General features: G+C 48.0%; 1 protein-coding gene across 1 annotated transcript in view; it reads right to left on the bottom strand.

Moving 5' to 3' along the window:
* The window catches only part of LOC116972611 (mitogen-activated protein kinase kinase kinase 3-like), a 46,347-nt gene extending 39,620 nt beyond the window's left edge, over positions 1 to 6,727 (bottom strand). The window contains exons 1-2 of the mRNA XM_033020426.1: positions 6,627 to 6,727; positions 853 to 944 (exon numbers count right to left, since the gene is read on the bottom strand). Coding sequence (XP_032876317.1) covers positions 853 to 944; positions 6,627 to 6,645 — 111 coding nt within the window. The 5' untranslated portion in view covers positions 6,646 to 6,727. The remainder of the gene's footprint in view (positions 1 to 852; positions 945 to 6,626) is intronic.
* Between the last annotated feature and the right edge of the window lie 21,112 nt (positions 6,728 to 27,839).

The raw sequence follows: 27,839 nt of genomic DNA, 5'->3' as shown, positions 1-27,839 counted from the left end.
TGAGTCTGTGGAATTCTCTGCCTCAGAGGGCGGTGGAGGCCGGTTCTCTGGATGCTTTCAAGAGAGAGCTAGATAGGGCTCTTAAAGATAGCGGAGTCAGGGGATATGGGGAGAAGGCAGGATTGGGGATGATCAGCCATGATCACATTGAATGGCGGTGCTGGCTCGAAGGGCCGAATGGCCTCCTCCTGCACCTATTGTCTAAAGGAGATATGGGCGGTCATGGTGGCGCAGCGGTAGAGTTGCTGCCTCACAGCGGCAGAGACCCAGGTTCCATCCCGACTACGGGTGCTGTCTGTACGGAGTTTATACCTTCTCCCCGTGGCCTGCGTGGGTTTTCCCCGGGCGCTCCGGTTTCCCGCCACACTCCAAAGACATGCGGGTTTGTATGTTAATTGGCTTGGTAAATGTAAAAATTGTCCCTAGTGGGAGTAGGATAGTGTTCGTGTGCGGGGATCGCTGGTCGGTGCGGACCCGGTGGGCCAAAGGGCCTGTTTCCGCGCTGTATCTCTAAACTAAACTAACGATATACGAGGCGGGTAAAATAATATAACATTTAAAAGATTCATGGACAGGTGCATGGATAGAAAAGTTCTAGAGGGATATTGTCAAAAAAGGACTAGAATAAATAATGACAGGTCGTATGTGATCGAAGCAGAATTAGGGTGTTCGCCCCATCATGTCTACTCCGCCATTCAATCATGGCTGATCTATCGCTCTCTCTATCTTCTCCCCATAACCCCTGACACCACTGAAATGGGGTATCTTGGTCAGCATGGGTGAGTTGGGCCGAAGGGCCTGTTTCCCCAGCTGTGTTTAAATGCTGTCCGTCTCCTTGTGAGTGAATCTGACCTGTTTATTCTCGATGTCGTAATCCAGCAACTTCCGGCCCTTGCCCAGAGCGGCCAAGTCTTTCATGATGGAGTTCAGGGCTTCCTGCTCATCTGCCAAGCAAGAGAGGCAACAAGATAATTAATTAATCCCCAGCAGATAGACCAATATCCTCTGGAACATGCAACCAATGCACAGCTGTAGCAGCAGCGTGTACACAATAAACATGCAGCGCGCAACAGCGCAAGTCTCAGTCTGAAGAAGGGCCTCCACCCAAAACGTCACCCATTCCTTCTCTCCAGAGATGCTGCCTGTCCCGCTGAGTTACTCCAGCTTTTTGTGTGTATCCGCTAGCTACTAGTTTAGTTTAGTATATTGTCACGTGTACCGAGGTACAGTGAAAAGCTTTTGTTGCGTGCTAACCAGTCAGCAGAAAGACAACACATGATTACAATCAGGTTGTCCACAATGTACAGATACTGGATAAAGGGAATAACGTTTAGTGCAAGATAAAGCCCAATTAAAGATAGTCCAAGGGTCACCAATGAGGTAGATAGTAGTTCAGGACTGCTCTCTGGTTGGGGTGGGATGATTCAGTTGCCTGATAACAGCTGGGAAGAAACTGTCCCTGAATCTGGAGGTGTGTGTTTTCACACTTCTGTACCTCTTGCCCGATGGGAGAGGGGAGAAGAGGGACTGGTCCTTGATGATGCTGCTGGCCTTGCCGAGGCAGCGTGAGGTGTAGATGGAGTCAATGGAAGGGAGGTTGGTTTGTGTGACGGTCTGGGCTGAGTCCACAATTTGTGGCAATATCTTGCGGTCTTGGATGGAGCTGTTCCCGAACCAAGCTGTGATGCATCCCGATAAAATGCTTTGTACGGCGCATCTGTAGAAGTTGGTGAGAGTTTAGTTTTGTTTAGTTTAGTTTAGAGATACAGCACGGAAACAGGCCCTTCGGCCCACCGGGTCCGCGCCGACCAACAATCCCCGCACACTAACACTATCCTACACCCACTAGGGGCAATTTTACATTTACCAAGCCAATTAACCTACAAACCTGTACGTCTTTGGAGTGTGGGAGTGTGACTCAGAGGGGAGGAGGCAGGAACTGGGTACTGATTGTGGATGATCAGCCATTATCACATTGAATGGCGGGGCTGGCTCGAAGGGCTGAATGGCCTACTCCTGCACCTATTGTCTATAGTCTATTGAAACCGAAGATCCCGGAGAAAACCCATGCAGGTCACGGGAAGAACGTGCAAACTTCGTACAGACAGCACCCGTAGTCGGGATGGAACACGGGTCTCCGGCGCTGCATTCGCTGTAAGGCAGCAACTCTACCGCTGCGCCACCGCGCCCGTTTTTGCAGAGTCTTTGTTATTGTCTCCTGCGGAACACCTTGGGTTGTTGCACACTCCCACAGATCCCGTGTCAGTCCACGCCCGTGAACTTTGCGTTTGCTAACTGAGCTCGCGGGCGTGGTCCTTCATCATTCACTGATAAACGTTGGAGTGGATGCACCTCATCTCCAGGAGAAGCTGACTTAGTGGTTAAATAACAGCAACATTCCTCTCTAGTCCGGTGAACTTGCAGGTTGGGTGTTTAAGAAGGAACTGCAGATGCTGGAAAAATCGAAGGTAGACAAAAATGCCGGGGAAACTCATTCCATCGCTGAAGAAGGGTCTCGACCCAAAACATCACCTGTTCCTTTGCTCCATAGATGTTGCCTCACCCGCTGAGTTTCTCCAGCATTTTTATCAACCTTGCAGGTTGGGTGAGTAACATCCAGCTGTGAACGGCATGGCAGTTAGTACAGAGTGAATTTTCACCCAGAGAGTTGTGAATCGGTGGAATTCTCTGCCACAGAAGGCAGTGGAGGCCAATTCACTGGATGTTTTCAAGAGAGAGTTAGATTTAGCTCTTAGGGCTAACGGAATCAAGGGATATGGGGAGAAGGCAGGAACGGGATACTGATTGTGGATGATCAATCATGATCACATTGAATGGTGGTGCTGGCTCGAAGGGCCGAATGGCCTACTCCTGCACCTATTGTCTATGTTTCTATGAGTGCTTACACCATGGCAGCATTTCCAAACTGTTGCAACCAGATGTTTAAGGTGAGATCGGGAAGATTTAATAGGAACCTGAGGGGCAACCTTGTCACCCAGAGGGTGGTGGGTGTATGGAACGAGCTGCCAGAGGACGTAGATGATGAGGCTGGGACTATAACAACTTTCAAAAGACTCTTGGGCAGGTACATGGATAGGAAAGGTTTAGTGGGATATGAGTCAAACTCAGGCAGGTGGGGGCATGGTCGACAGTGTAGTGTAGATGGAGCATTGTCGACAGCATAGACGAGTTGGGCCGAATGGCCTGCTATCATGGTGTATGTAACCAATGACCTCTTGATTTGATTGATTGATTTGCTGGCTTTTCCTTGCACTAAACATTATTCCCTTATCATGTATCTGTACACTGTGGACGGCTCGATTGTAATCATGTATTGTCTTTCCGCTGACTGGTTAGCGCGCAACAAAAGCTTTTCACTGTACCTCGGTACACGTGACAATTAGCTAAACTGAAGTGGCAACATAAGTTGATGGAGTGGTAAAGAAGGCAAATGATACGCTTGCCTTGAGAGGTGGGGCATTGAGTACAAGAGTCATGAATCCATGATGTAGCCCTAGTGAGACCACACCTGCAGTATTGTGTGCAGTTTTGGTCCCCTAATTTGAGGAAGGACATTCTTGCTATTGAGGGAGTGCAGCGTAGGTTTACAAGGTTAATTCCGGGGATGGCGGGACTGTCATATGCTGATAGAATGGAGTGGCTGGGCTTGTACACTCTGGAGTTTAGAAGGATGAGAGGGGATCTCATTGAAACATATAAGATTGTTAAGGGACACGCTAGAGGCAGGAAACATGTTCCCGGTGTTGGGGGAGTCCAGACCAGGGGCCACAGTTTAGGAATAAGGGGTAAGCCATTTAGAACGGAGACGAGGAAACACTTTTTCTCACAGAGAGTGGTGAGCCTGTGGAATTCTCTGCCTCAGAGGGCAATGGAGGCAGGTTCTCTGGATACTTTCAAGAGAGAGCTAGATAGGGCTCTTAAAGATAGCGGAGTCAGGGGATATGGGGAGAAGGCAGGAACGGGGTACTGATTGATGGATCACATTGAATGGCGGTGCTGGCTCGAAGGGCCGAATGGCCTACTCCTGCACCTATTGTCTATTGTCTATTTATAGAACTTTGGTTAGTTGAATAGATGTGGATGGATCAGTTGCAGGCAGAGGGAGACTAGTTCAACTTGGCAGAAGAGGACGTACAGAAGGTGACCAGGGTGGTCTGTTTCTTTAGTTCAGTTTAGAGATACAGCGCGGAAACAGGCCCTTCAGCCCACTGAGTCGGTGCCGACCAGCAATCCCCGCACACTAACACTGTCCTACACACACTAGGGACAATTTACATTTATACCAAACCAATTAACCTACAAACCTTTATGTCTTTGGAGTGTGGGAGGAAACCGGAGCACCCGGAGAAAACCCACGCAGGTCACGGGGAGAACGTACAAACTCCGTACAGACAGCACCCGTAGTCAGGATGGAACCCGGGTCTCCGGCGCTGTGAGGCTGTAAGGCAGTAACTCTACCGCTGCGCCACCGTGACGCCCCTTTCGTTAAAGTGAAGTAACGGTAAACTGTTGACACACAGACGAGAGCACTCTCCGTGTTATTCAGAGTGGCGTGTTTATCTAAGTGGGAATGTGGATGCATCCTGTAGGATTAGTGAGGGGGGCCACATTCTTCCTTGTATCCACATTGGAGTGGGCGGTGGGAGCCTTGTCTGCAGATAGTGACATCCCAAAGGAACGGTGGCAGGGCAGTCATGGAAAATTATGCAATCTGTGTATGTATATATATATATATATCCCTCTTCACAATGCTCAGTTGGTCATTTAGTTTATTACCACGTGTACCAAGTTACAGTGAAGAGCTTTTTGTTGCGTGCCGACCAGTCAGCAGAAAGACACAGGTTCACAAGAAATTGGTAGTTGAGGCCAGTTCATTGGCTATATTTAAGAGGGAGTTAGATGTGGCCCTTGTGGCTAAAGGGATCAGGGGGTATGGAGAGAAGGCAGGTACGGGATACTGAGTTGGATGATCAGCCATGATCATATTGAATGGCGGTGCAGGCTCGAAGGGCTGAATGGCCTCTACTCCTGCACCTATGGTCTATGTTTCTATGTTTCTAAATAGTAGCAGAATAAGGCCATTCGGCCCATCGAGTCCACACCGGCATTCAATCATGGCTGATCTATCTCTCCCTCCTAGATAGATACATAGATACATCGAAAATAGGTGCAGGAGTAGGCCATTCGGCCCTTCGAGCCTGCACCGCCATTCAATATGATAATGGCTGATCATCCAACTCAGTATACCGTACCTGCCTTCTCTCCATACCCCCTGATCCCTTTAGCCACAAGGGCCACATCTAACTCCCTCTTAAATATAGCCTACAAACCCCATTCTAACCCCATAACTCCTAACCCTATTCTCCTGCCTTCAACCCATGACCCTTGACACCCGAACTAATCAAGAATTTATCTATTTCTGCCTTAAAAACATCCAGCTGTCTGTCATAATGAGTTCCACGGACATGTGACAATACATGATTACTATCAATCTATTTACAGTGTGTAGATGATACATGATAAGGGAATAATGTTTAGTGCAAGGTAAAGCCAGTAAAGTCCAATCCAGGATAGTTCGAGGGTCACCAATGAGGTAGATAGTAGTTCAGGACTGCTCTCTAGTTGTGGTAGGATGGTTCAGTTGCCTGATGACAGCTGGGAAGAAACTGTCCCTGAATCTGGAGGTGTGCGTTTTCACACTTCTGTACCTCTTGCCTAATGGGAGAGGGGAGAAGAGGGAGTGGCCGGGGTGCGACTGGTCCTTGATGATGCTGCTGGCCTTGCCGAGGCAGCGTGAGGTGTAGATGGAGTCAATAGAAGGGAGGTTGGTGTGTGTGTGATGGTCTGGGCTGCGTCCACAATTCTCTGTGATTTCTTGCGGTCTTGGATGGAGCTGTTCCCAAACCGAGCTGTGATGCATCCCGATAAAATGGTTTCCATTGTGCATCTGTAGAAGTTGGTGAGAGTTGTTGGGGACATGCCGATCTTCCTCAGCCTTCTAAGGAAGTCGAGGCGTTGGTGTGCTTTCTTGGTCGATGCTTCAATATGGGTGATCCAGGGGAAGTTGTTGGTGATATTGACATCTTTCGCCCAACACCACCGCTCGGTTCGCAATAACCAACCTGATCTCCCGGTGGCTCAGCACTTCAACTCCCCCTCCCATTCCGTATCCGACCTCTCTGTCCTGGGCCTCCTCCATGGCCAGAGTGAGGCCCACCGCAAATTGGAGGAGCAGCACCTCATATTTTGCTTGGGTAGTTTACACCCCAGCGGTATGAACATTGACTTCTCCAATTTCAGGTAGTCCCTGCTTTCTCCCTCCTTCCCCTCCCCTTCCCAGCTCTCCCACAGCCCACTGTCTCCGCCTCTTCCTTTCTTCCCCCCACCCACCCCCCACCCCCACATCAGTCTGAAGAAGGGTCTCGACCCGAAACGTCACCTATTCCTGCTCTCCATAGATGCTGCCTCACCCGCTGAGTTTCTCCAGCATTTTTTGTCTACTTTTGACTTCCTTTTAAATCTCTCCACTCTCACCTTCAGCCTGTGCCCTCTAGTTTATGAACTCTACACCCTGGGAGCAAGACAGTACAAAACGATCAACTTACCCATGGTTACTGTCAACATCAGGACCAGCTGTCTCGATGTCAAACTCGTTAAGTTAAGGGGCTGTTGTCACATAGTGTCATTATCCTGCAGAAGAGACCACAAAAAAAAGATTATCCATTAGCTTAAAAAACTTTTTTTAAAGTCTTTCTTCAAACATTATTTTTAAAAGATGAAAAATATTTGATGATGTTTTCTGCCATATCACATCGTCATGGACTTAACTCCAATATTCAAGATATTTAATTTGGTTTGAAGATACAAAATGGTGGCACGGTGGCGCAGCGGTAGAGTTGCTGATCTTACAGCGCCAGATCCTGACTACGGGCGCTGTCTGTACGGAGTTTGTACGTTCTCCCCGTGACCTGCGTGGGTTTTCTCCGGGTGCTCCGGTTTCCTCCCGCACTCCAAAGACGTGCAGATTTGTAGGTTAAATGGCTTCTGCACATTGTCCCTAGTGTGTGTGGGATAGAACTAGTGTACGGGTGATCTATGATCGGCAGGCACTCTGTGAGCCAAAGGGCATGTTTCCACGCTGTATCTCTAAACTAAACTAAATTCTATCCATGTACCTGTCCAAGTGTTTTTTTAATGTTATATATAATACAGAGTGCTGGAGTAACTCAGCGGGTCAGGCAGCATCTGTGGAGAACATGGATAGGTGACGTTTCACAGAGTGCTGGAGTAACTCAGCGGGTCAGGCAGCATCTGTGGAGAACATGGATAGGTGACGTTTCACAGAGTGCTGGAGTAACTCAGCGGGTCAGGCAGCATCTGTGGAGAACATGGATAGGTGACGTTTCACAGAGTGCTGGAGTAACTCAGCGGGTCAGGCAGCATCTGTGGAGAACATGGATAGATGACGTTTCACAGAGTGCTGGAGTAACTCAGCGGGTCAGGCAGCATCTGTGGAGAACATGGATAGGTGACGTTTCACAGAGTGCTGGAGTAACTCAGCGGGTCAGGCAGCATCTGTGGAGAGAAAGAATGGGTGACGTTTCGGGTTGAGACCCTTCTGCAGACTGTCTCTGGGTACGTGACAGATGACACCTCCAAAGGGAGCAGGTTTGACAATAGACAACAGGTGCAGGAGTAGGCCATTTGACCCTTCGAGCCAGCACCACCATTCAATGTGATCATGGCTGATCATCCCCAATCAGTACCCCGTTCCTGCCTTCTCTCCATATCCCCTGACTCCGCTATCTTTAAGAGCCCTATCTAGCTCTCTCTTGAAAGTATCCAGAGAACCGGCCTCCACCGCCCTCTGAGGCAGAGAATTCCACAGACTCACCACTCTCTGTGTGAAAAAGTTTTTCCTCATCTCCATTCTAAATGGCTTACCCCTTATTCTTAAACTGTGGCCCCTGGTTCTGGACTCCCCCAACATCGGGAACATGTCTCCTGCCTCTAGCGTGTCCAAACCCTTAATATTCGTGTATGTTTCAATAAGATCCCCACTCATCCTCATGGTGGGGGTATGGCATTAACCATGCCGTGCGGTGAGGTAACCAGGCAACCAATGTTTACCAGCCCGCCCACCACACACAACCAGACAGAGAATGTACATTAAACCCTGTGCCATGAATCACTGCTTGCAGAGACACAGAGAGGGAGAACTTGCAAACCAGCAATCGCACAGCCCACAGCCGCGCCAAGCTTTGCTAAGAGGCAAAATGTGGATAAGAAGGAACTGCAGATGCTGGAAAATCGAAGGTAGACAAAAGTGCTGGAGAAACTCAGCGGGTACAGCAGCATCTATGGAGCGAAGCAAAACGTGGAGGAAGCTCAGCAGGGCAGGCAGCATCTCTGGAGAGAAGGAATGGGTGACGTTTCGAGTCAAAAACATTCTTCAGACTGGTTGGGGACAAGGGAAACGAGAAATATAGATGGTGATGTGGAGAAGAATGAATGAAAGATCTGCATTAACACTGCTATGCAATCATAGAGACAAGGAGAATACAGCGTGGAAACAGGCCCTTCAGCCCAACTTGCCCATACTGGCCAACATGCCCCATCGACACTAGTCCCACCTGCCTGCGCTTGGTCCATATCCCTCCAAACCTGTCCTATCCATGTACCTGTCTAACTGTTTCTTAAACGTTGGGATAGTCCCAGCCTCAACTACCTCCTCTGGCAGCTTGTTCCATACACCCATCACCCTCTGTGTGGAAAAGTTACCCCTCAGATTCCTATTAAATCTGTTCCCCCTTCACCTTGAACCTATGTCCTCTGGTCCTCGATTCCCCTACTCTGGGCAAGAGACTCTGTGCGTCTACCCGATCTATTCCTCTCATGATTTTGTACACCTCTATAAGATCAAGTTATCGGCATGTATCCCGAATTCCCTCCAAGTCAGAGACTTTACTTTGTGTGTGGAGCTGGTAACGTTACTGAATAGATTCAGGACATCCACCAATGACCCACATCGAAAGTAGGTACAGGAGTAGGCCATTCAGCCCTTCAAGCCAGAATCAGCATCCTGTTCCTGCTTTCTCCCAATACCCCTTGATTCCTTTTGCCCAAAGAGCTCTATCTAGCTCTCCCTTGAAAACATCCAGTGAATTCCACAGATTCACAACTCTCTGGGTGAAAATGTTTTTCCTCATCTCAGCCCTAAAGGGCCCACCCCTTATTGTTAAACTGTGACCCCTGGTTCTAGACTCCCCCAACATTTTTTCTTGCATCCAGCCTGTCCAATCCCTTAATAATTTTATTTGTTTCTATAAGATTGCCTCTCATCCTAAATTCCAGTGAATACAAGCCCAGTCAACCAATTCTCTCATCAGATGTCAGTCCCGCCATCCCGGGAATTAACCTTGTAAACCTACGCTGCACTCCCTCAATAACAAGAATGTCCTTCCTCAAATTAGGGGACCCAAACTGCACACAATACTCCAGGTGTGATCTCACTCGGGTCCTGTACAACTGCAGAAGGACATCTCCCTATGAAGGCCATGTTCCCGATGTTGGGGGAGTCCAGAACCAGGGGTCACACAGTTTAAGAATAAGGGGTAGGCCATTTAGAACTGAGATGAGGAAAAACTTTTTCACCCAGAGAGTTCACTGCCACAGAAGGCAGTAGAGGCCAAATCACTGGTTGCATTCAAAAGAGAGCTAGATAGAGCTCTTGGGGCTAGCAGAATCTGGGGAGAAGGCAGGAAAAGGGTACTGATTGGGGATGATCAGTCATGATCACATTGAATGGCGGTGCTGACTCGAAGGGCCGAATGGCCTACTCCTGCACCTAGTGTCTATTTGTTCTATGGGGGTGGGTGTGTTTTGAATAATTTCATATTGTAAATACTTGAATAAATCTATTTTTGGTAAAAACTAACTGTGTAGGTGGATGACAGTACGAGTACAAGTCATGTTACCGTCAGTCTGCTGTGAATCAGCTCGTAGCTGCCGTCAGCACTGGCCACCCCAGCCTCCATTACACCAAGCAAACACTACGCACACTCACATACACAGCATACACACACGCTCACACACATCTCACACACGCACACACACACACAACTCACACACACAACTCACACACACGCACACACACACGCACACACGTGCGCACACTCATACAAACACGCCCACACACCACACACATCTCACACACGCACACACACACACAACTCACACACACAACTCACACACACAACTCACACACATGCACACTCACACACACATACAAACACGCTCACACACCACACATCACACGCATCACACACACGCACATACACACGCGCACACACATGTGCAGAAATGTTCATCCAATTTGAAATCACACAGACACAAAGACAGACACGCAAACAGAGACACAGTCAGACACACACACACACACACACACACACACACACACACACACACACACACACACACACACACACACACACACACACACAGATAGACACACACACACACACACACACACACACACACACACAGATAGACACACACACACACACACACACACACACACACACACACGCACGCACGCACACACACGCAGACACACACACACACACACACACACACACACACACACACACACACACACACACACACACACACACACACACACGGGTGATTATTATACAGGTACGTGTTATTATAACTTTGGGGAAAGAGGCGAGTATTTTCCCTTGTTAAAACCAGAACCCAGTGTGAAGAAGGGTCCTGACCCCAAAGGTCACCTGTCCATTCCCTCCACAGATGCTGCCTGACCCCTGGGTTCTGTGGATTTCCCCAACATTGACGGGGATATTACTGTAACAGTGAAAACTACAAAGGAGTAGAATTCCGGCACTGGTTTCTGTGGAACACCAGAGGTTGAGGAGGGACCTGATAGTCGTCCATAAAGTCGTGAGAGGCGTAGACAGGGGAGACAGTCAGAACCTTACCCCCATTTGATCTGGAATAAAGAGCTTTAAGGTGAGTGGGGCAAAGTTTAAAGGAGATGTGCGGGGCAGGTTTGTTTTACACAGAGGGTGGTGTGTGCCTGGAATGCGTTGCCAGGGGTGGTGGTGGAGGCAGATACGATAGTGGTGTTGAAGAGGCTTTTAGACAGGAACATGGATATGCAGGGAATGGAGGGATACGGATCACATGCTGGCAGAGGGGGATTAGATTAACTTTGACAACATATTTGTCACAGGCATTGTGGGCTGGTAGGCACGCTCTTGTGTTCAGTTTAGTTTTACTCTCCAAGTGGGGCAGGCCCTTAACACTATCCTACACACACTAGGGACAATCTACACATCGGTGAAAATCCTTAACCTACAAACCTGTACGGCTTTGGAGTGTGGGAGGAAACCGGAGCACCCGGAGAAAACCCACGTGATCGCAGGAAGAACATGCAAACTCCGTACAGACAGCACCGGTAGTCAGGATGGAACCCGGGGTCTCTGGCGCTGTGAGGGAGCAGCTCTACCCCCTGCGCTGCCGTGCAGCTCCCCTGCACCCTTTGCAAAGCCTCCAGATCTTCCCCGTAATGGGACGGCCAGAAATGCAGACAAATAGTCCACATGCATAGGAGTGGTGAGCAAGGAACTGCAGATCCAGGTGCGACAGAGGTTCACCTGTATCTCCTCCAACCTCATCTACTGCATCCGCTGCTCTAGATGTCAGCTGATCTACATCGGTGAGACCAAGCGGAGGTTGGGCGATCGTTTCGCCGAACACCTCCGCTCGGTCCGCAAGAACCTACCTGACCTCCCGGTGGCTCAGCACTTCAACTCCCCCTCCCATTCCCAATCCGACCTCTCTGTCCTGGGTCTCCTCCATGGCCAGAGCGAGCAACACCGGAAATTGGAGGAACAGCACCTCATATTCCGCTTGGGGAGACTGCATCCTGCGGGCATGAACATTGAATTCTCCCAATTTTGTTAGCCCCTGCTGTCTCCTCCCATCCCCCAGCCCTCAGGCTCCTCCTCCTTTTTCCTTCCTTCTCCCTGCCACCCCCTAACAGTCTGAAGAAGGGTTTCGGCCCGAAACGTTGCCTATTTCCTTTGCTCAATAGATGCTGCTGCACCCGCTGAGTTTCTCCAGCTTTTTTGTCTACCTTCGATTTTCCAGTATCTGCAGTTCCTTCTTGAAGAAGGAACTGCAGATGCTGGTTTAAACCGAAGATAGACCGCGAACAGCTGGACAGGCAGCATCTCTGGAGAGCAGGAATGGGTGATGTTTTGGGTCGAGACCCTTCTTATTTGTGGAATTCCCTGCCACAGAGGGCAGTGGAGGCCAAGTCACTGGATGGATTTAAGAGAGAGTTAGATAGAGCTCTAGGGGCTGGTGGAATCAAGGGATATGGGGAGAAGGCAGGCACGGGTTATTGATCGGGGACGATCTGCCATGATCGCAATGATTGGCGGTGCTGGCTCGAAGGGCCGAATGGCCAACTCTCTATTGTCTATGTTTCTGTCTAAATGCAGCAGGACTAATGCCTGACCATGTTCCCCGACACACACACGATGCCTCAACCACTGAAGGCAAGCATAACAACAGCAGCAACACTGGAACAGTAACAAAGTCTGATGCAATCATCTCTGTGTGAATGCGTCTACGAGGGATCTCCACTCTGTATCTGGTTTCTGGAATCTCCAGAGACTACACTTAGAGTAAACAGCTGGTCTGGGTCACATCTGCTGTCCACGTTTGAATTTCCTCACTTCTAACATGCAAGCTCTATCCCAGCCAAGTCATTAAGGGGCCTGTCCCACTGAGACTCACCCGCTGAGTTTCTCCAGTATTTTTGTCTACCTTTGAAAAGGCATTTGGATGTGTTAAGGTTTTGAGGGATATGGGCCAAATGCGGAAAATGCGACGGGGTTAGATGGGGCGTCTTGGCACGGGCAAGTTGGGTTTTGATGGATCGCGTGCAGGCAGGTCAGAGTCAGGTCTTGGCATCGTGTTCAGCATAAACATTGTGGGCCGAAGGGCCTGTTCCTGTATTCTGCTGCCCTATGTGTTTGGAGCAGATGGAAAATTAGAAGATGAGGGAAGATTAGAAAATTAGAGTTTCAATTAGTCAGTCTTCCTAATCGATGAGGAGAGAATCCTCTGCCACAGATTTAACTCTTACGGCTAACGGAATCAAGGGATATTGGTAGAAAGCAGGAATGGGGTACTGATTGTGGATGATCTGCCATGATCATAGTGAATGGCGCTGCTGGCTCAAAGGGCCGAATGGCCTACTCTTGCACCTATTTTTAGATTGCTATCTAAATGGCATCAAGTTGGGAAAAGGGGAAGTACAACGAGATCTGGGGGTCCTGGTTCATCAGTCTATGAAAGCATGCAGTTACAGCAGGCAGTGGAGAAAGCGAATGGCATGTTGGGCTTTTTTTTTGCTATTGAGGGAGTGCAGCGTAGGTTTACAAGGTTAATTCCCGGGATGGCAGGACTGTCATATGCTGAGAGAATGGAGCGGCTGGGCTTGTACACTCTGGAGTTTAGAAGGAAGAGAGGTGATCTCATTGAAACATATAAGATTATTAAGGGTTTGGACACGCTAGAGGCAGGAAACATGTTCCCGATGTTGGGGGAGTCCAGAACCAGGGGCCACAGTTTAAGAATAAGGAGTAAGCCATTTAGAACGGAGACGAGGAAACACTTTTTCTCACAGAGAGTTGTGAGTCTGTGGAATTCTCTGCCTCAGAGGGCGGTGGAGGCCGGTTCTCTGGATGCTTTCAAGAGAGAGCTAGATAGGGCTCTTAAAGATAGCGGAGTCAGGGGATATGGGGAGAAGGCAGGAACGGGGTACTGATTGGGGATGATCAGCCATGATCACATTGAATGGCGGTGCTGGCTCAAAGGGCCGAATGGCCTACTCCTGCACCTATTGTCTATGTTTCCTTGGCACCTTATTAGTATGCTTTCATGAGCTAATGCATTACTATTTTTTATTTTTATTGGGATGCATCACAGCATGGATTGGGAACTACCATGCTTCGAAACCAAACCAAAAAGTTGCTACAACTAACGGGTATAAATATTAACTTCTCTAACTTCAAGTGATCCCTGCATTCCCTCTCTCTCCATCCCCTCCCCCACACAAGTCACACAAGCTTCTCATTTTCACCCAACAAACAGCTAACAACGGCCTGTTTCCTTTTTCGTTGTTACTTTTTGCATATCTTTCATTCATTGTTCTTTATCTCACATCACCATCTATATCTCTCGTTTCCCTTATCCCTAACCGGTCTGAAGTAGGGTCTTGACCTGAAACGTCACCTATCCATGTTCTCCACAGATGCTGCCTGACCCGCTGAGTTACTCCAGCACTCTGTGAAACGTCACCTATCCATGTTCTCCACAGATGCTGCCTGACCCGCTGAGTTACTACAGGATTTTGTTGTCTATCCCCGGTTTAGAATTGTGGTGGGAACAGGATCAGTGGTGATGTTCAGAATGGAATCCAGTTAATCCCCGATAAAAGTTGAACGAATCCTGGACAAGTTAGTGGTGACCATCATCACACAACCTTTGCACCTTGTGCGGTCAAAGTGTTGCCACGTCATGGGCTGGAGCAGAGTGAACAGGTCCATCATACTGTCGTACTTCTCCGTGGACTGTCCCCTTGTCGTGGTGGAGAAGCTTGTGTGGTCCTGAGATCCTGCGAGCGATGCCGTCTGGAGCTATGCTCCTGGTAGGGCCACCCATGGCGGTAAGGTCGAGGAGGAGGTCTCTGACAAAGAGCCAATCCAACCAGGACCTCAACGGTGGAACAGGCGGAGGACGATGGCTGACCTTAGTGGAGCGTCACAACGGCTGGGAAGGCGGATGAAGGCTGCAGCAGAAAAGGGTCTCCGGTCGTCTTGGACTCCACGCCACTGGATCCTGACCCAGATCTGTCAAGGACCGTGGGGTGGATGTCTGTGCACCAGTCTCCCCACGTTAAACAAAGTCACGTACAGGCATCCTCCATGAGAGGACAGTCACACTCGTCTCCAGTGACCGGCGATGACTGTCTGAGGTAACTCCGACCAACACTAGGTTTAATACATCGAAGGTAGACAAAAATGCTGGAGAAACTCAGCGGGTGTGGCAGCATCTATGGAGCGAAGGAAATAGGCGACGTTTCGGGCCGAGACCCTTCTTCAGACTGAAAGCAATACATCGGAGAATGATTTCATCGCTAAAATTAGTTACTGAAATGTATGGAACAAAATTCTACCATTTATTTCCAAGGGAGACACAAATAGCTTCAATTCTGCATGACATCAATGCTCTTAATGGAGGGGATGAAGTTATCCAGCAATTCACAAAATTAACCACAGCTGCAGAGTCAGGTGGAAGTCAGGAACGTTTGCAGAACTGATGTGATTGGAGGTAATGCACCTTTTCTCACTTGCACCCAAATTACGTTGCGTATGTTTAATGTTTAATTGTTTCATGTGTCATAGAAACATAGAAAATAGGTGCAGGAGGAGGCCATTCGGCCCTTCGAGCCATTCATTGTGACCATGGCTGATCGTCCCCTATCAAAAACTTACAAAATTCTTAAGGGGTTGGACAGGCTAGATGCAGGAAGATTGTTCCCGATGTTGGGGAAGTCCTGAACAAGGGGTCACAGTTTAAGGATAAGGGGGAAATCTTTTAGGACCGAGATGAGAAAAACATTTTTCACACAGAGAGTGGTGAATCTGTGGAATTCTCTGCCACAGAAGGTAGTTGAGGCCACAGTTCATTGGCTATATTTAAGAGGGAGTTAGATGTGGCCCTTGTGGCTAAAGGGATCAGGGGGTATGGAGAGAAGGCAGGTACAGGATACTGAGTTGGATGATCAGCCACATTGAATGGCGGTGCAGGCTCGAAGGGCCGAATGGCCTACTCCTGCACCTATTTTCTTTGTTTCTAATAACCCGTGCCTGCCTTCTCCCCATATCCCTTGATTCCACTAGCCCCTAGAGCTCTATCTAACTCTCTCTTAAATCCATCCAGTGATTTGACCTCCACTGCCCTCTGTGGCAGGGAATTCCACAAATTCACAACTCTCTGGGTGAAAAAGTTTTTTCTCACCTCAGTCTTAAATGGCTTCCCCTTTATTCTAAGACTGTGGCCCCTGGTTCTGGACTCGCCCAACAACTCGCCTGTCACTGTATGTCATGTTGTCACTGGCGGGCGGAGCACCAAGGCAAATTCCTTGTATGTGAATACTTGGCCAATATACGTATCCAATGAACTTATTCATTCATCAACAATCCAGTCCTGTGGTTATGAGGGCACATGGTATGCTTGCCTTCATCACTTGTTGTAATAAGTACAAGAGTCAGGAAGTCATGACACAGCATTGTAGGACGTTGGTCAGGCCGCATGTGTAGTGTTACGTGCAGTTCAGGACGCCCCCATTACAGGAAGGATGTGGAGAGAGGCGAGGGGAAGAGCTGTGAAGCGATACGTAGACACAAAACATTGGAGTAACTCAGCGGGACAGACGGCATCTCTGGAGAGAAGGAATGGGTGACGTTTCAGGTCTAAACCCTTCTTCAAAGAGGGGTCTCGACCCGAAACGTCACCCATTCCCTCTCTCCAGAGATGCCGACTGTCCCGCTGAGTTACTCCAGCATTTTGTGTCTATCTTCAGTGTAAACAAGCATCTGCAGTTCCTTGCTACATGAGTGATAATTGGATCCAGGTGACGAATGATTCAGGTGGAGAGATTTGTACGTTCTCCCTGTGACCTGCGTGGGTTTTCTCCGGGTGCTCCGGTTTCCAACCACACTCCAAAGACGTACAGGTTTGTAGGTTAATTGGCTCGGTGAAAATTGTCCCTAGTGTGTAGGATAGTGCTGGTATACGGGGTGAACACTAGTAGGCATGGACTCAGTGGGCCGAAGGGCCTGTTTCCGTGCTGTATTGCTAAAGGATCCCATTCTATCCGATGAAAACGCACACCTCCAGATTCAGGGACAGTTTCTTCCCAGCTGTCATCAGGCAACTGAACCATCCTACCACAACTAGAGAGCGGTCCTGAACTACTATCTACCTCATTGGTGACCATCAGACTATCCTTAATTGCATTTTACCTTGCACTAAACGTTATTCCCTTATCATGTATCTGTACACTGTGGATTATAGACAATAGACAATAGGTGCAGGAGTAGACCATTCGGCCCTACGAGCCAGCACCGCCATTCAATGTGATCATGGCTGATTATCCCCAATCAGTACCCCGTTCCTGCCTTCTCCCCATATCCCCTGACTCCGCTATCTTTAAGAGCCCTATCTAGCACTCTCTTGGAAGTATCCAGAGAACCGGCCTCCACCGCCCTCTGAGGCAGAGAATTCCACAGACTCACAACTCTCTGTGTGAAAAAGTGTTTCCTCGTCTGCGTTCTAAATGGCTTACCCCTTATTCTTAAACTGTGGCCCCTGGTTCTGGACTCCACCAACATCGGGAACATCATGATTGTAGTCTCGTACAGTCTTTCCGCTGACTGGTTAGCAGGCAGTAAATGCTTTTCACTGCACCTCGTTAGATTGAAAAGACTAGGCTTGTATTCACTGGAGTTTAGAAGGATGAGGGGGATCTTATAGAAACATATACAATTATAAAAGGACTAGCCAAGCTAGATGCAGGAAAAATGTTCCCAATGTTGGGCGAGTCCAGAACCAGGGGCCACAGTCTTAGAATAAAGGGGAGGCCATTTAAGACTGAGGTGAGAAAAAACTTTTTCACCCAGAGAGTTGTGAATTTGTGGAATTCCCTGCCGCAGAGGGCAGTGGAGGCCAAGTCACTGGATGGATTTAAGAGAGAGTTAGATAGAGCTCTAGGGGCTAGTGGAATCAAGGGATATGGGGAGAAGGCAGGCACGGGTTATTGATTGGGGACGATCAGCCATGATCACAATGAATGGCGGTGCTGGCTCGAAGGGCCTCCTCCTGCACCTATTTTCTATGTTTCTATGGTACACGTGACACGGGTCTTAAGACTCTATAAAAACTGTGCAGAGAAACAAGATGTTAGTGCCAAGAAACATAGAAATGAAAACAAGGTGACAGTACTGTAAAGGATAGCTTGTCGTGTTCCCCGGACAATGAAAGGTTAGAGTAGGTTAATAATTGTATGAATGTAGTTGTTTCCTCACCCTGGTGGTTTGGGAGATGAGTCACCTCCCCGACAGCCCAGCGTGAATGTGGCGTGATTCTTTCAGCTTGCCTCAATGAGTCCAGCTCCAAGAATACTCAAGAAGCTTGGCATCGCTTGCTGTTTCTCAATTCCCTCAAAGTGTGCAAAAGGCTTCTCGTTAGGGAAGAACTGCAGATGCTGGTAAAATCGAAGGTCGACAAAAATGCTGGAGAAACTCAGCGGGTGAGGCAGCATCTATGTGGTGAAGGAATAGGTGACGTTTCGGGTCGAGACCCTTCTTCAGACTGATGTGGGGGTGGGGGGGGGGAGAAAGGAAGAGGCGGAGACAGTGGGCTGTGGGAGAGCTGGGAAGGGGAGGGGAAGGAAGGAGAAAGCAGGGACTACCTGAAATTGGAGAAGTCAATGTTCATACCGCTGGCTTGTTCATGCGAAAGACTTGTACCTTGCATCTTGTAACTTCCGAAGAGTTCACCAGGGACTATACTGGACAATTTTTACATTTTCCAAGCTAATTAACCTACAAACCAGTACGTCTTTGGAATGTGGGAGAAACTGAAGATCTCGGAGAAAACCCACGCAGGTCACGGGGAGAACGTACAAACTCCGTACAGACAGCACCCGTAGTCAGGATCGAACCCTGGTCTCTGGCGCTGTGAGGCAGCAACTCTGTACATCTTTGAAACTGTGAAACGTCACCTATCCATGTTCTCCACAGATGCTGCCTGACCCGCTGAGTTACTCCAGCACTCTGTGAAACGTCACCTATCCATGTTCTCCACAGATGCTGCCTGACCCGCTGTGTTACTCCAGCACTTTGTGAAACGTCACCTATCCATGTTCTCCACAGATGCTGCCTGACCCGCCGAGTGCCTCTCTCTAGATGTTATATCTTGTAAGTCCAGTGAATAACTACATCACCAGTGTAGTTGCTGCCAAGTTCAGCTTTGTGCCACATACTTCTTCCTTGTTTTTCTAGAATTTCCTACTGCTCATGGCCAAAAGATGATGTTCCCCACACACACACAGCCACAGAGGGGTTGGTGCCAGCGTTCTTTCCACTCAGTTCTGGCCCTTAGTCTGTATCAGTATCTTGTTGTGGTAGCCATCGTTACAGGATTACAATTCCTGAACTACTTTATATTACATTAACCCCGTGGCTATACTAAAACAAAAGATTTACGGCAGGACTGTTGGTTTCTTTGCATTTCTGCTTTCATAGTCAGCTCCTAATGTCGTTTGAAACATGTTCAAGAAGGAACTGCAAATGCTGGAACATCGAAGGTAGACAATTATTCATGTATCTGTACACTGTGAATGGCTCGAATGTAATCATGTATTGTCTTTCCACTGACTGGTTAAGACAATAGACAATAAGTGCAGGAGGAGGCCATTCGGCCCTTCGAGCCAGCACCGCCATTCACTGTGATCATGGCTGATCATCCCCAATCAGTACCCCGTTCCTGCCTTCTCCCCATATCCCCTGACTCAGCTATCTTAACACACAACAAAATCTTCAGTGCACGTGGCAATAAACTAAACTCAAACTCAAAGGACAGGCCCTTCGGCCCACAATGTCCATGGTGAACATGATGCAAAGATCAACTCTTATCTGCCAGCACGTGATCAATATCCCTGCATATCCTCGTGCCTGATAAAAGCCTCTTAAACACCACTATCGTATCTGCCTCGACCACCCACCCCCTGGCAACGCGTTCCAGGCACCCACCACCCTGTGTAAATAACCTGCCCCCAGCACATCTCCTTTGAACTTTGCCCCTCTCACCTTGTAGCTATGCCCTCTGGTGTTGCGTTCAGTTTATTGTCACATGTAGCGAGGTACAGTGAATACCTATTGTTGCGTGCTAACCAGTCAGCGGAAAGACAACACTCATGATTATATATATTAAGTAATGTCATTAGCGTGATTTAAAAGAGTGAAATGTGAAATCAAATAGTGAAAGGCCTGGATAGAGTGGGTGTGGAGAGGATATTTCCACAAGTGGGAGAGTCTAGGACCAGAGGTCACAGCCTCAGAATTAAAGGATGTTCCTTTACCCTCTGTGTAAATAAAACCTGCCCCGCACATCTATATAATTTAAAGTCTCATCTTGACTTCCTGTCTGCACTCTATATTGATTTTTGAAAGATTGCTACTATATATCGCTATGATTTTTGGTCATCTTACTCACAGCCCTCCTCCGCTGAGCAGGCCTCAAGGATTTTTCCCATCGATTAAAAATAAAAAAGTTATGAGTGTTTAAAAAACCTTGAGTCCTCGCGCCTGTTAATCACCGTGTTGAAGGTAACGCCCCTTCAAGGGGACGGTGGGGGTGGGGGGCAGGACTATAAAACCCCGGATGCCTGAACATGACTCAGTCACTCTGCAAGATCGCGAGGGAGAGGCCACGACTCTCATTCAAGGCTGTGAATCAACTGAACTGTGAGTATGCAATGTACTTGCAATAAATTATTTGTTAGCCCTTAATGAAAATGAAATGAGTTGTTTGGCCTGCCGTCCTTGAAACTGCAATGCCAATGGCAATGAAATGAAAATGCAATGAGCTGTTTGGCTTGGCCTGCCCTGTGCTTGAAACTGCAATGGCAATGGAAATGAAAGGAAAATGCAATGAACTGTTTGGCTTGGCCTGCCCTGTGCTTGAAACTGCAATGGCAATGGAAATGAGATGAGAATGCAATGAGCTGTTTGGATTCTCCTGTCCTGTGCATGAAACTGCAATGGCAATGGAAATTAAATGAAAATGCAATGAGCTGTTTGGCTTGGCCTGCCCTGTGCTTGAAACTGCAATTGCAATGAAATGAAAATGCAATCAGCTGTTTGGCTTGGCCTGCGCTTGAAACTGCAATGGCAATGGAAGTGAAATGAAAATGCAATCAGCTGTTTGGCTTGGCCTGTCCTGTGCATGAAACTGCAATGGCAATGGAAGTGAAATGAAAATGCAATCAGCTTTTCGGCCTACCCTGTGCTTGAAACTGCAATGGCAATAGAAGTGAAATGAAAATGCAATGAGCTGTTCGGCCTGCCCTGTGCTTGAAATTGAAATGGAAATGAAATGAGTTGTTTGGCCTGCCTGAAACCACTTATTTCGGCCCAAGGCCCCTATTAGCCGTGAAACCATTTTGCCCAAAATGCCCGTATTAGCCCAGGAGGAGCATTTTGGCACAAAAGGCCCGTGCCAGGCCAGGAAAGGTTTTTTGGGGGGAGAGGGGGGGTTTAAGAGCCTCTTCGGCCTATCAGGCCTGTACTAGCCGAGGAGGAGTCCCTTCGGCCCATCAGTAAGTATTCCCCCTGCGAGTATTAAACCTCACCCCAGTATTTTTCTCCCTCCCTTCATTTGCTCCCCGTTAGATCCAGGCTAGGATAGACTTTCCTCCTTCATTGCTGTGATCTGCATGAAAAAGATGAAAAATGTCTAAAATTGATTCTCCACCCTCTCCTCCTTCTCTCTCTCTCTCTCACAGAGTCTCTCACCTGTTTTGGGCAGAATATCTGGCAGTTTCTGAGCTGCCAGCCCACCAGGCGTGAGTGACTGAGCTGCCAGCCCAACAGGCGTGAGTGACTGAGCTGCCAGCCCAAGGATCCATTCGGCCCACAATATCCATACTAGCCCTCTGGAAACCAGTCTCTTTGGCCCACAACACCCATACGAGCGCTCCAGAAAGCCCCCCCCCCCCCCCCCCACCCCACTGGCCACCAATATTGGAATTGGTGAAGAGGTGGAATATTGCGTTGGGGGACCAGCTCTCCCGTATGAACATGGGACCCAACGGGTCCCACTTAGTCTAGTCTCCTTTAAACCTTGCCCCTCTCACCCTAAAGCTGTGCCCTCTAGTATCTGATTTTTCCATCCCGGGAAAAAGGTTCCGAATGTCTACCCTATCTACGCCTCTCATAGTTTGATAAACCTCTTTTGGGCCTCCTCTCAACCTCCGACGTTCCAGTGAAAGACAATCCAAGTGTGTCCGAACTCTCCCTGTCGCTAATACTCCCCTAATCCAGGCATCACTCTGGTAAAAACATTAACTCCGTCGTTAAAACAAAGCAACAGTTTGAAATGATATTGCCTTCAGAAATTGTAAAAAGATGCTAAGCATGAAACAGCTGGCCAGCTGCAACTGAACCAACCAACCAATAGAGAGCAGTGCCGAGCAACTCTGGAGACCCTTGTACTATCTTTGATTGAACTTGATCAGTACGGGTGTCAGGGGTTATGGGGAGAAGGCAGGAGATTGGGGTTAGGAGGGAGAGATAGATCAGCCATGGTTGAATAGTGGAGTAGACTTGATGGGCCGAATGGCCTAATTCCACTCCGACCACGTATGACTTTACTGGACTTTACCTTGCACTAAACGTTATTCCCTTTATCCTGTATCTGTACACTGTGGCTGCGAGCGGCTCGATTGTAATCCTCCTAATTTGAGGAAGGACATTCTTGCTATTGAGGGAGCGTAGCGTAGGTTCACAAGGTTAATTCCCGGGATGGCGGGACTGTCGTATGCTGAGAGAATGGAGCGGCTGGGCTTGTACACTCTGGAGTTTAGAAGGATGAGAGGATATCTCATTGAAACATATAAGATTGTTAAGGGTTTGGACACACTAGAGGCAGGAAACAAGTTCCCGATGTTCGGGGAGTCCAGAACCAGGGGCCACAGTTTAAGAATAAGGGGTAAGCCTTTTAGAACGGAGACTGAACCATCATACCACAACCAGAGAGCTGTCCTGACCTCATTGGACACCTTTGGACTATCTTTAATCAGACTTTATCTTGCACTGAACACATTCCGTTTATCATGTATCTGTACACTGTGGACGGCTCGATTGTAATCATGTATTGTCTTTCCGCTGACTGGTTAGCACGCAACATACAAGCTTTTCACTGTACCTCGGTACACGTGACAATAAACTAGACTTAACTAAAAATCCAGGCATTATTCTGGTAAAAATGTTGACTCATAAACGAGTTTGAAACTTTAATCGCCTTTCAAATTTGTAAAGGAAAAGGCATGAAATGAGAAACTGGAGAATGTCAAACCTCAGTGAAGAGGGTTACATTCATGAGGCCGGCAACATGGCCAGAACTGAAATGGAGTTTCTGAACCCGGCTTCCAAGTATTCACCAAGAACGACGAGACCACGAATGGAGAAGTGGCAACCTGGGGGCTTTCCTTCCATTAGAACAATGACAAAAGCCCCCAGTGGCAAGTGTCTGAGCTACAGGGAGAGGTTGAGCAGGCTGAGTCTCGATTCCTTGGAGTGCAGGAGGATGAGGGGTGATCTTATAGAGGTGTATAAAATCATGAGAGGAATAGATCGGGTAGACGCACAGAGTCTCTTGCCCAGAGTAGGGGAATCGAGGACCAGAGGACATAGGTTCAAGGTGAAGGGGAAAAGATTTAATAGGAATCTGAGGGGTAACTTTATCACACAGGTGGGTGGTGGGTGTATGGAACAAGCTGCCAGAGGAGGTAGTTGAGGCTGGGACTATCCCAACGTTCAAGAAACAGTTAGACAGGTACATGGATAGGACAGGTTTGGAGGGATATGGACCAAACACAGGCAGGTGGGACTAGTGTAGATGAGACATGTTGGCCGGTATGGGCAAGTTGGGCCGAAGGGCCTGTTTCCACACTGTGTCACTCTATGACTATGACAAGCTGCAACACGTCAGTGCATCTGAAGAAGTGTCCCAAACCAAAACGTCATCTGTCCATCCTCTTCCCAGATGCTGCCTGACACACCGAGTTCCTCCAGCTCTCTGCGTTCTACTCAGGATTCCAGCACCTGCAGTTCCTTGTGGTTCAGATTTATCATTGTCACGTGTCTGGTGTGTGTGGGACTGGGCTACATCTACAATGGTGGGGAGTGTGGTCTGTGTGGGACTAGGCTACATCTACAATGGTGGGGAGTGTGGTGTGTGTGGGACTGGGCTACACCTACAATGGTGGGGAGTGTGGTGTGTGTGTGGGACTGGGCTACATCTACAATGGTGGGGAGTGTGGTGTGTGTGGGACTGGGCTACATCTACAATGGTGGGGAGTGTGGTGTGTGTGGGACTGGGTTACATCTACAATGGTGGGGAGTGTGGTGTGTGTGGGACTGGGCTACATCTACAATGGTGGGGAGTGTGGTGTGTGTGGGACTGGGCTACATCTACAATGGTGGGGAGTGTGGTGTGTGTGGGACTGGGCTACATCTACAATGGTGGGGAGTGTGGTGTGTGTGGGACTGGGCTACATCTACGATGGTGGGGAGTGTGGTGTGTGTGGGACTGGGCTACATCTACAATGGTGGGGAGTGTGGTGTGTGTGGGACTGGGCTACATCTACAATGGTGGGGAGTGTGGTGTGTGTGGGACTGGGCTACAACACATTGCGTTCATCAGCACAGCCTTTGACTGTTTGCGGAAGAGAGATTTTAAAGATCTAAACCTCGAACCCAACAAAGGCCAAACGCACAGTTGAATGTACCATCCCCCCCAGCTTGCATTGATGGCGCTGAAGTAGAGATGATTACAACCTTCAACTTCCTAGGAGTCAATATCACCAACAACTTCTCCTGGACCATCCATATTGAAGCAACGCCCAAGAAAACACACTGACGCCTTGACTTCCTTATGGCCCTGTCCCACTTACGTGACTTTTTCGGCGACTGCCGGCACCCGTCATAGGTCGCCGAAAATTGCCAACATGTTGAAAATCCAGCGGCGACCAGAAAGACGCTACGACTCTTTGGGCGACTGAGGAGACGACTCACGACCGTACAGGTGACATGTCGCGGGGTGAAGCCTGTATGGTCGTGAGTAGTCGCACAAAGAGTCGTACCTTGTTCTGGTCGCCGCTGGATTTGCAACATGTTGAACATTTTCGGCCACCTATGACGGGTGCCGGCAATTCGCCGAAAAAGTTGCGTAAGTGGGACAGGCCCTTTAGAAGGCTTAGGAAAATCGGCATGTCCCCTACAACTCTCACCAACTTCTACAGATGCATTTTAACAGGCTGCATCACAGCTTGGTTTGGGAACAGCTCCATCCAAGACCACAGGAAATTGCAGGGAATTGTGGACGCAGCCCAGACCGTCACACAAACCAACCTCCCTTCCATTGACTCCATCTACACCTCACGCTGTCTCGGCAAGGCCAGCAGCATCATCAAGGACCAGTCACACCCCAGCCACTCCCTCTCCCATCTGGGAAAAGGTACAGAAGTGTGAAAACGCACACCTCCAGATTCAGGGACAGTTTTTCCCAGCTGTTTCAGGCAACTGAATCATCCTACCACAACCAGAGAGCAGTCCTGAAATACTATCTACATCACTGGTGACCCTCGGACTATCTTCGATTGGACTTAAATAATAATAATAATAAATACTTTATTGATCCCTCAGGGAAATTCAGGGACTTTACCTTGCACTAAACATTATTCCCTTATCATGTATCTGTACACTGTGAATGACTCGATTGTAATCATGTATTGTCTTTCCGCTGACTGGTTAGCGCGCAACAAAAGCTTGTCACTGTATCTCGGTACACGGGACAATAAACTGAACAGAAACTGATCAACATTGATCCTGTCGTCCTATAGACAATAGGTGCAGGAGTAGGCCATTTGAGCCAGCACCGCCATTCAATGTGATCATGGCTGATCATCCCCAATCAGTATCCCGTTCCTGTACATATACACCAAGCAGAAAATGGAGAAATATTTGCCTGTTTTATTGACTTTGAGAAAGCATTTGACTCATGAAGGGCTCTATCACAAACTCCTCGGCTGTGGTATAGGAGGAAAGGTATATGACCTTATCAAATCAATGTATCTGAATAATAAATGTGGCGTTAAAATTGGGGACAAATGCACTGATCTCTTCGCCCAGAGAAGAGGCGTTCGGCAAGGCTGCAATCTGAGCCCGACACTGTTTAATGTATATATCAACGGTTTGGCAGTAAAGTTGGACCAGAGCACAGCGCCGGGCCTCTGTCTTCTAGACGGAGAGGTAAAATCCCAGTTTTATGCGGATGACTTGGTTCTGCTGTCCCCCACAGAACAGGGACTGCAGCCACAGTTGGACCTACTTGATGAGTACTGCCAAAATTGGGCCCTGGCAGTAAATCTAAAGAAAACCAACGTCATGATTTTTCAGAAAAGACCCAGATGTCAGGAAGATAAATACAAATTTACTCTCAATGGTACTGTTATCGAACACACTATGAGCTATACTTACCTTGGTCTAACTGTTGCAGTGATTGCACTAAAAGAGAAAGCTCGAAGAGCTCTGTATGCAATAAAAAGAAGATTCTACAACATCCAAATCCCAATTAAAATCTGGCTTCAAATATTTGACAGTGTAATCCAGCCTATTGCGCTTTATGGTAGTGAAGTATGGGGTCCACTCAGTCAATGGGAAATGGGAAAAACATACAACCGAGGCCCTGCATACGGAATTTTGTCGGAACATTCTCCGTATCCAAAGGAAAACACCTACAAACGCATGTAGGGCGGAATTAGGCAGATACCCACTGATAATAAATATCCAGAACAGAGCACTACATTTTTGTAATCACCTCAAATCTAGCCCCCAGATAACCTCCAGTTTAAAGCCCTTCAAACACAAGAGGGGAGCCCAGAAAATAGTTCCCTGTGTCAGTTGGTACTGAGACTAACTACCCCAATTCAGTTAAAACCTATCCAGTTAAATCCTGACCGGCCTCAGATCAATACTGGCCCCCAATCACCAGTTAGAGTGAACCAAATTATCAAACAATGTAAAGACACGTATTTGGAACATTGGGATAAAGAAACCAAAAGCCAAAGCAGATTAGAATGTTACCGTGCCCTAAAAAGAGATTATAAATTGGCAGACTATCTCTCAACTGTTAGAGACATAAAGCAGAGACAGACCCTCGCCAAATACAGGTTAAGTGACCACCATTTGGCAGTTGAAAAAGGAAGACAGAAGAGATTCTGGCAACCAAGAGAAAATAGAATATGCTGCCACGGTTTGACAGATTGAGGTTGAAACAGAGGAGCACTTCCTCCTAAAATGCAAAACATTTGACAAAACAAGAAAAGCATACTTTGACAAACTCAGTGTGGCAACCCCTGATTTTAAAGAACTAGATGATATATCAAAACTAAGAAGGAAATACGGCACATCTTGGTCACAATACGTAACAGCATGCCACAACCTGAGTGACAGTGAATGACCAACATGCACACATGTACGCACACACTAATTGACATTAACTGACACTAAGAAATGAATACTGAATTCCTAAACTTGTTATTGTGTTATACTGCTTACAGCTGCAAGAACATGTAGCAATCAACAAAGGGCTACAGGTCTATTGCGAGTATCTATATATATATATATATACAGGAGCATATCTATCCAGGCACTTTATACTTGTAGTTATATTTATGCATTTTAAATATGTATGTCATGTTTTATACTTTGACAACATAACAATATATTTTATCATGCCAATAAAGTTCTTGAAATTGAAAATTGAAATTGAGAGAGTGTTAGTGTGAGTGTGAGAGAGAGAGAGAGAGTGAGAGCGAGTGTGAGAGAGAGAGAGAGAGAGAGAGAGAGAGAGAGAGAGAGAGCGAGAAA

Source organism: Amblyraja radiata, chromosome 4 (genome assembly GCF_010909765.2).
Source record: "Amblyraja radiata isolate CabotCenter1 chromosome 4, sAmbRad1.1.pri, whole genome shotgun sequence".
In the NCBI taxonomy this organism is placed as follows: Eukaryota; Metazoa; Chordata; class Chondrichthyes; order Rajiformes; family Rajidae; genus Amblyraja; species Amblyraja radiata.
This window is presented reverse-complemented; position numbering and strand designations above follow the sequence as displayed.